The sequence below is a fragment of the Lycium ferocissimum genome, chromosome 1 (genome assembly GCF_029784015.1).
Source record: "Lycium ferocissimum isolate CSIRO_LF1 chromosome 1, AGI_CSIRO_Lferr_CH_V1, whole genome shotgun sequence".
NCBI lineage: Eukaryota > Viridiplantae > Streptophyta > Magnoliopsida > Solanales > Solanaceae > Lycium > Lycium ferocissimum.
The window spans coordinates 66,369,173-66,379,283 of record NC_081342.1 but is presented as its reverse complement, the minus strand read 5'-3'; the positions used below and the strand labels follow the sequence as shown (position 1 = coordinate 66,379,283).

General features: G+C 38.5%; 1 protein-coding gene across 1 annotated transcript; it reads right to left on the bottom strand.

Moving 5' to 3' along the window:
- Positions 1-5,689: 5,689 nt before the first annotated feature.
- LOC132057726 (uncharacterized mitochondrial protein AtMg00810-like) lies at positions 5,690-9,366 on the bottom strand. Its single transcript, XM_059450334.1, has 2 exons — positions 9,042-9,366; positions 5,690-6,671 (listed from the first exon to the last, which is right to left on the bottom strand). Exon 2 carries the CDS (start codon positions 6,554-6,556, stop codon positions 6,026-6,028), a length of 531 nt encoding a protein of 176 aa, XP_059306317.1. The 5' UTR covers positions 6,557-6,671; positions 9,042-9,366; the 3' UTR covers positions 5,690-6,025.
- Between the last annotated feature and the right edge of the window lie 745 nt (positions 9,367-10,111).

Below are 10,111 nucleotides of genomic sequence, written 5' to 3'. Positions count from 1 at the left end.
TCGGTGACCCTTTTGGGGAAAAATTGGGCCCCGCGGGGGGGCCGGGGAAACTCGTGGGGTGAAGAGAGGTCGCATGCGGAATGATGAGTGCGGAGTCGGGGCAGAGCATGCGGAATCCTCATACTTGCGTATTTTGAGCGGGTAAGTGAAGACCGCTCCTGCGGCCTTTTCATCGTCTTATTGCTTCATTCTATTTTTCGTTCAGCAGCTCTTTAACTCACTTATCTCTTGTTCTAACTTATGTGCAGCCTCATTAGACAAACCATCAGCAGCTATATTTCGTGAGGACGATTTATTGCCCCATAATAGAGAAGGGGTTAGACCAAGTCCTAAACCACGGACATAACCACTTTTTTCATTTTCTAATACTTGAGATTACACATCTCCTTCCCAAGCAACACTGCCATGAGATTGTTCATTAGGTGTCTCGCAGTTTTACTCGACTTCTCTTTCATAATTTCACGAGTAATTAGGATAACAATTTATGGCACGATCAATGTTATTCAAAGCGCATGTAATTTCTTAAATTTTGTGGTCAGATCGAGAAAATGGAAGTTGTAGAAGAACATCGACTCGGCTTGACACGTAATAGAGCTAAGTAGCGAAACAATTGTGGCGAAATTTGAATCGAAATATATTTAGTGATTTGAGATGGAGAAATATATGTAAAAATACTGGCAATCAAGTATAATGATAATCATAAAAGGGAATTCAGTGAGAATGTTTCCGACTAATTGGACCCAATCTTGGCAAAGCTGTTAAGTTTTCAGAAGAATAACAAGGAAAAAGAATCAAAATTAAACATCAAGACTCAATAATTACTCATTGAACACATAATAAGATGTCCATTAGTAAGCATCAGATGAAATAAGTGTACAAGTCATCAAGAATAGAACAACATTTGCTGATAACATTGTAAAATGACACTAGCAAGCTTAGGCAATTGACGAATTCATCGTATATAACTTTCAATCCTTAGTACTTGGTGCGGTCGTGGCTAAAAGGAGACTTTGTTGTGCGAGATCATATCCGATTAAGAAATTGGCTTTGCGCCAAGTTCCAATAGCAATATCCTCTGCGGGCACTATTGTAAGACAAACCAAACCTTTCTCCACTTGTGCAAACGTGCTCGAAGGTGACAACTCTAAATACGCATTAGTAAAATGTGCAACAAACTTTGGAGCATCGATATTTCCATTCTCGGAGGCGGTAACATAGTGCAAAGGCCCGGAGGATCGTCCTTCTTAGTAGCATTGATCGAATTCACCAGCGCTGATTCCAAATTAGTGTAAAAATCATTAGGGAGAAGCGTTAACGTCATGCCTGAATCGATTACAACGTTACCTTGACCATACTTATTTCTGCTAACAATGACAAAAGAAGTAATTTTAGAAGATTTGAATTCCAATGTCATGTTCTCAATGCTGATACCTTCCAAATTTAGATAGTAGTATGTTGATGGTTTCTTTCTTATCAAGGGAGTTGAAACAACATTAGGGCACGACACGGCACTCTTTGCCCGAGTTGATGTGACTTGTGACATTGGAAGTTGATGATTCTAATGCGTTTTGGGATCGAACGATGAAGAAATTGCCCATTGATTTCATTACCTAGTTGGTTGATAATTGAAACTTTATGTCACGACCCAAGCGGGGCCGCCGAGCGAAGTACCCGATACATGCAAGACACCTAATCATACGTCTTATTCTTATTACTAAGTGGGCCGTATGAACACTAGCATTTTTTTTTCCCTGTATCGTTGGCAATGTCGCATACGTAAGCAGTGGTAGTATTCAAGCTGTGCTAACATATTACACGGCGACAAGGCAAGCTGGCGTGAAACGTACGATGGTGCGTATACGTCTCGAGCACCTAAACAAAACGACATATGTAATTACAAGTGGCTGACTGCGAGGTTCAAATATATCTTCCTTAAAGTAGTACCAGACGAGTAGCTTCCGGAACAAGTGGAAGCGCCTTCATGTCTGGCCACAGAGGAAAAACTCGCAAGGGTCGAATCCGTCGACACAATACTGCGTGGCATGAGACGCGACCCCCAGGGGTGCGATGCGAGCGATTATCAGAAATTATGAAAGCCATGAAAATAATATGATGGAGCATGTAACATGTGAGCAATAACAACATGTGAGACCAAAGATCATATAACGAGATAAAGGATAAATGCGGCACATGTAAGTGCCTCTCGGGGGATGTCATGCTTGCTTATTACATATATTTTTTTCAAAACATTTCTTGTCGTATACATGTGAAAATAAAACAAGTCATGTCGCCGAAATACGTCGGCTCGCCGATAATGTGTCCCGCGTCGGGCATCCGCGTCGGGATGGAATTACGCCGGTCGACCGGTGGCAGTGCGTCTATAGCGCAACGTGTATCCATTCCCCCAAAATTTCCCCGTTTTCATATACATATCATATACGTGTCATGTACGTATCATATATCGACCGGCGTACGTAAGAACCCAAAAGTCGTGTGTGTCTGGGGTGACGTAGGTCGGTAGCCCGACTCCATGGAATAACCACGGTCGCTTCGTCTCGCCGTGAAGGAACAATCATCATAAGGCGAGACTATCAATGAATAGCAACACCACGGGAAAACATAAGACAAGATTATAAAGTTTCTATAAAACAATAAGTAATGGGAACCGGTATGCACGTATATCGAGACTCGAGTGACGAACATAAAAACACGGTCGTCATGTACCATTGGGTCATTCCACGAAGGTTTCAAGGCATTTCAATTTCATTTCCAAAGGTTTCGGACGTTTGAACACTTCTTTCTTTAAAGCACAAGTTATGGATTCAATTCATTGTTGAATGAAAAAAGGAATAAATTTAGGTGTCGTTTTTCGAGGGTAGGACTTTTCCCGGGTCGGATTTCAGCTTATCTAACTAGGACATGCCAAATGAAGGAGAGGTAGGCTTGCATTACCTTTTCGCTTTGCACACGTCTCGAACTCCAAGCTCAAGTTAGCTTCAAAATCTCTGATTTGGTCACATTACCAATTGTTAACCTCGACGATACTTGTTTATAACAAAATTTGGGCGACATCTCCCCCTATACGTATAACATCCCGAATTCATACTCGTAGAAACAACAACCATACCAGCAACAATATAAACAACATCAACAATCGACTAAAAACGCGTTCTAGCGTAAATAGTCTTATTTCCAAATAATCCAACAACTCCAAATCAACTTTTACTTGACCCAATATGCTCGATATGTTCCTTATTCACGTACTAATTGCGATCATTCAAACATACCAAAGAGCATTCAAAATATATATCCAATTTTCAACAATTCCGACAATTCCATATTCAATCAAAAATTCGTATATCTTGACCAGAGACCGTTCAATTGTAGCTTTCTACTTACTAATTCATCTCCGACAAAACACTTATTTTTAATTCAACTCAATTCAATTCTTTTCAAAAGCAATTCAATACAATTCCATACAATTCAATATAACTTAATACAATTAATTCACATGATATTCCAACAATACCATCGATATACTACTTACCCATATCTTTGATTTTGTGGAAACAACAACAACATATTTCCTTCTTTCAAATTCAATCACAACAACCAATTTTCATTCCTCCAAACCATTAAATCCTTGTTCTTACATCCATAGAACCTACCATAACAACAATTGCCATTAAATAAAATCAATTCACCACATACTACTACCGCTACCGTTCGGCCAACATTCCGTACATACTGCTTTAAGTAGTTCATGGACTTTCCATACGCTCTGACATAAAATTAACTCCGCTTTTTTCATCGACACACGACCATGACACAACATACCTACACACACACACTCATACTTAACGCTCGCGGTACCGCCTTCCACAACACATGAATTTCATCCCGTTTCATGCACACAACATACTCGAAACATCCATAACACGCAATAAGAATAGAATTAAACCTTACGCTTTTCCTCAACTCTTCCTTGACTCAAATCAACAACCTTATGAATATGAGTTAACTTCTTGCTCACATAATCACTCCACTTCACTAAGAACCCTCGAAGGATTGTTTGGATATGAAGAAACAAGTTGGAAACTCTCTCTTTTTTTTTTTTTTTTTTTTTTAGGTTTTTCTCTTTTTTCACTAATAGAATGGCCACTTCTCTTTTTCTCTCTTTCTTGATTTCTTGTCTCTTGAAAATTCTAGGGGGAAATAAGATGAATGAATCATCTTTCCACGTTTATATACTTGGTCCCACTTCCATAGTAATTAAGCATATTGTTAACTTGGCTTAATTTAATTTGGCCAAGTTTTGAAAGTGGGGTCCATGGCCAAGTGGCCCCCTTTCTTGAAAATTCTAGCAAATTTTTTCTTATTTCGTGAAAAAATATTTCCCTTAGTTCCAAATTTGCCCCTAGCCTTTCTCTGGTATTTCCGTAAGTCATTTTGCAAATTTACACTTTTTACCCTGGCCTTTCTTAATATTTCCAACTTTAGCATTTCCATAAGCAACTTGTGTGTCACTTGCCTCGACTTGCCGAGTCTGAAATACGGAATGTAACACTTTACCACCATCAAAACCAATAATACCGAAGTATGGCTAGCCAAAAGTGCCACGTTGTATGGCTTGACGCGACAAGACAACGTTAGGAATGTCAACGTTGTTACCATAACTAAAAGGAAACGTGAACTTTTTGAAAGCAAGGTCACCAATAGTGTGCGATTGATCACCATAAAACGTTTGATATTCACAAATATTTCCTCCCACGCATGAAGATTTCTTTAATGATGTACATTAACGGCGTCACACCATGGTTATATAAGTAGAGCTTTTATGAATCAAGAAGGCGGTGATTGTTGAAACAATCAATGCGAAAGGCTAGCGTTCGTCCATGTTAAGTGTTGCCATTATCGACTATCACAGAATTTCCACCGCGGAGTTCCGATGGAAATTTTCATGAGGTAATCTCCACGCAATTGGAGAAATATCCGATTGGATTGTGTTGTTAGTAGCAAAGGAATTTTTCTTGAAATAAAGAAGCCGTGAAAATGATCGATGGAAGGCGTTTCGAAACGATCGATTGAGTGTTTGATGGGTTGTAGAAAAGGTGAAAAAGGAGAATCACGGTGGATAAGATCAAAAAGTGAAGCCATTTTTTCCCCACGGTTGCTTAATATTTTGCGACAAGAAACAAATGAGAGGTGAAAGAAAATGAAAAGGAGTACTAATGTAGGGAGAAGAGTGCTAGCTTTAGTATTCATCGCCATGACTACAGTGTTTATGAGATTGATAAGGGTATATTCAAGAATGATGAGAAATGATGAAGAAAAAGCTTGTAATTAGTACATTTATAGGTAAAAGTAAGAGTTACAAGTGAAACTATTAAGAGGGATCAACGATGGAGAAAGAAGCGATTATATAGAGAGAGGAAGACGAAAGTGCAGAGAGATCAAGAAAATATCTTCTTTGTATATTGAATTAATCATCTGTACTGGAGGAAATGAAATATATATACACCTTGACTAACTAATGATTATTAGTGCTATCTAATTTCTAACTAACTTCTAATGACAGCTAAGTATTTACCCTTTGGTCCTCTAACTTAAGTTACATTACGGTAGACATGCAATCTTACCTCCCTCTGGTGATGGATGAAAACGGGGTTCTTCATCCCGACTTACACTAAATAGTCATGTTGTGGTCTGCACAAAGCTTTAGTGATTAAGTCTGCCAGCTGCTCCTTTGTGCCAATATGTTCAGTCTTTATCAACCCTTCTTGAATCTTTTCTCTCACCAAATGACAGTCTATGTTAATATGTTTAGTTCTCTCATGAAAAATAGGATAACCTGCAATCTGTGTAGCAGCCTTGCTATCATAAAATAGAGTTACAGGTAACATCAACTTCATGCCTAGCTCTTTAAACAATCCATTCAACCAAGTCACTTCAGGAACAGTAGATGCCATGCTCCTAAACTCAGCTTCATTGAACTTTTGGAAACAGTCTGTTGTTTCTTTGACTTCTATGATATGAGTGCATCTCCAAACTTCACAGCATACCCTGTCACATATATTTTGGTCTCAACACATGAACCCCAATCAGAGTCATAATATGCAGTCAACTTTGCATTACCAGATGAAGGCATAAACAATCCAAGGCCAGCAGTTCCTTTGACATATCTGACTACTCTCTTAGCAGCTTCCATGTGAGAAGCCTTGGGTGCATGCATATGTTGATTTAGTATTTGAACCACAAATGCAAGATCAAGTCTTGTCATGGTCAAGTAGAGTAGTCTTCCTACAACTCTTTGGTAACCACCTGTGTCTGATAATAAGGTGTCATTTTCAGCAACTTCAGGTTGAATTGCAGTATCATATTCCACTGATGTGATCTTGTGATTAAACTCAAGTGGTGTACCAGATGGTTTGCTATCAGTCAATCCCAACTCCGAGACTAACTCAAGTGCATACTTCCTTTGACACAGATGAATTCCTTTTTTAGACCTGGAGAATTCAATACCAAGAAAGTATTTCAATTCACCTAGGTCCTTCATCTTGAACCTAGCTTGAAGATCTTGTCTTATTTTGTTGAATCAGTCTGAGATTAATTCTAGTCATTAGTAAATCATCCATATACACAAGCACAATCAAAATGTCATTCTCTTTTTGCTAGGTAAACAGAGAAAAATTATAGTGAGATTGCATAAAGACCATATCTACTAATGCTTGCTTAATTTTAGGTTCCACTGTCTAGGATCCTATTTTAGACCATAAAAAGATTTATGAAGTTTGCACACTTTCCTTGACTCCTCCTGGCTTGAAAAGCCATCAGGAATGTGCATATAGACATCCTCCAACAAGTCACCTTGAAGAAAGGCATTGTAAACATCCATTTGAAACACATACCAAGAACAAGAAGCAGCTAAAGTAATAACCCTTCTGACTGTAACCATTTTGGCTACAGGAGAAACAGTTTCTAAATAATCCAGTCCCTCTTATTGGCTATAACCCTTAGCTACTAGCCTGGCCTTATATCTCTCCACTTCTCTTGAAGACTTATACTTCACTTTGAACTTCACTTTGAACACCCACCTACATCCATTTTTGGATGTTTGTTAGGAGGCAAGTCAACTAAGGACCAAGTTTTATTCTCTTCCAGGGCAGCAAGTTCAGCTTCCATAGCCTGAATCCACAAAGGATCCTTGCTAGCTTCAATAAAAGATCTAGGCTCCTTTAATAAAAGATCGGAACAAGCAAAGAAGAGAGCAGTCCAACGCGGTAGGAGAGAGATGATCATAAGAGACATAGTTAGCAAGTGAGTGAGCACTAGAGTCAGACTTAGAGGTAGTCACATAATCAGTTATCCAGACAAGAGGCTTGAAGGACCTAGAAGATTTCCTTACATCAATATCAGGAGCAACAACATATCGGAATCCACGGAAGGGCAATGGGAATCAAGAAGAAGAATAGAAATAGGAATAGAAAGAAGTGCTGATTTAAAGGTTAGATTTACGAGGACAACCTAGTAGTAGCAGGAGAAGGATGTGAAACACTCTCAGCATCATCATCAGTAATAGATAGAACATGAAAAATAGGAGAAACATCAGGGTGAGATGTTTTGAATGGAAATATGTCCTCTTTAGACACAATATCTCTGTTGACAAACACTTCCTGAGACCCCAAATCAAATAAAATGTACCCTTTCTGAGAAAAAGAGTATCCAAGAAGAACAGAAGGAACTGCTCTAGGACCAAACTTGTCTGATTTTTGTACCTTGGAAGCATAACACAAGCTACCAAACACCTTCAAGTGTTGTAAAGAAGGAGGGGACTCGAACAATTTCTCATAAAGAGACTGACCACCTAGAGTTTGACTTGGTAGCCTGTTTATCAAATAGATACCAGTAGACACACAATGGCCCTAAAATTTCAAGGGCATATGAGCTTGAAATCTCAGAGCTCTAGCCATGTCAAGGATAGTCCTTTGTCTTCTTTCCACCACCTCATTCTGCTGGGGTATGTATACACAAGAACTCTGATGTAGCATTCCATTATCTTTGATTAATGACTTGACTTGAGCATTGATGAACTCAGTCCCATTATCAGTTCTTAAGCATTTGACTCCACTGTTAAATTGAGTCTTTACCATGAGTAGAAAATCTCTAAGTAGAACTATAGTGTATGCTTTAGTAGTCATCATTTCAATCCAGATGAACTTAGAGTAATCATCAATTAGAGATAAAAAGTATCTTCTTCCATTATAAGTAGGTACTCTGTATGGACCCCATACATCAGCGTGTATCAAATCAAAAACACATTTAGATTTAGAGGTACTAGTAGGAAAAGACAGTCTGGATTATTTAGCAATTGGGCATACAGTACATATATGATCTTTGAGTTGCACATTATGGAGGTAATCAATATGAGCTAAAACCTTAAGAGGAGCATGTCCTATCCTTTTATGCCACAAGGAAATATCACACATTTTATTCTCAGAAATCAAACTACTAGTATTAACAGTATTAGAAGTAAACTGATGAGAAACTGCATGAATATCTGAACTACTATGATGAACTTGATCTTCTTGATGTAGAACTGCTTTATCTGTCTGTAGTATATAGAGACCATCATCTTCTTTACCAATCCCTAGCACCTTCCCATTTGAGATGTCCTGAAAGACACAGAAGTCAGGGAAAAAGGCCACCATACATCCTAGTTCCTTGGTATTTTTTGAGATCGAGAGTAAGTTGTATTTGAATTCTGGTGTATACAAGACATTTTGAATAGTCTTATCCTGCAGTATAGATGAATCACCCATATGTTTAATATCAACTTGTTTTCCATTTGGTAGGTTCACCTTATTCTTCTTTTGCATATCCAACACCTTAAGTTTTTTGATCAGGTTTATATTGTGTACCATGTGATTAGAGGCCCCAGTGTCCATTATCTAGTTAGACTCAACTAACTTAGATAAAATAGCATGATAAGTAGTATTACTTGCTGTAGCAGATGTACTTGAAATATTTCCTGAGGTACCAACTTCTGGATTGAGCCTGGCAATATTTGCAGTAGGTTCATTCTCCTTCACTTTAATCATCTGCAGTATCTGGGAGTATTGCTCATGAATAAAGAATGACATAGGTGCAGGTGTTACTGAGACTGACACTGAGCCATGATTGGAAGCATTAGAATAGTGAGATTGATACTAGTCCTCAGTGTTCATAACATTGTTAGCATATGAATTTGAGGAGCCCTCCCTTCTTTTTGAACTTAAAATGAGCTGGATAACCATGCAACTTGTAACAGGTGTCCTTTGTATGACCCTTAAACTTACAAAACTCACAGTAGAGTTGAGACTTATCAAATCCATTTGTCCTAGACCTAAAGTTATTGTTATATCCACCTTGAGACCCTCTGTTAGCCACACGAGCGGGGATCGACAGCACACTTGAACTCTCACATATCCACCTTGAGATGAAGAACCTCAAATACTTCAATGTATTGAGACCTATTTTTCATGAGGGCATTAAAATCACCTACATCATTTGTCAAACTGTACCATGACTATGTCCAATCCTTCTTTGACTCTCCACATTTACAATCATAACATAGGCTTGATTTATGGTTGGAAGAGGATAAGTCATGCAAACTTGACTCTTAGCATGATCATAGGATTCATTCAATCCCATGAGGAATTACCACAGCCTTTGTAACTGGAAGTGTTCACTATACTTCTTTGATTCAGGGCAAGGATAACAAGGAGAGGGAATCAAGGCTTGCAATTCATCCCATAACTCCCTGAGCCTTGGAAAATACACAGACACAGATGCAGTTCCCTGTGTGAGTGTAGCAATCTCCTTATGAAGGAAAAAAGCCCTAGATATATTCACCTTATCAAACCTTTCTCTAAGATCCTCCCAAACCTTATGAGCATCAGAACCATATATCACTGTGCTATACAAGTCCTTAGACATAGTGTTCATTATCCATCCTAGCATTATAGCATTACATCTATCCCAAGTTTCATGTAAACTCTCATCACACATCTCTTTTTTACAAGTGCCTAGAACAAAACCTAATTTGTTTTTTCCTTGCAACACTAGTTTCATA

Coding starts and splice junctions, on each gene's coding strand:
- LOC132057726 (XM_059450334.1), bottom strand. CDS start 6,556: ATGAAGGACCTAGGTGAATTGAAATACTTTCTTGGTATTGAATTCTCC.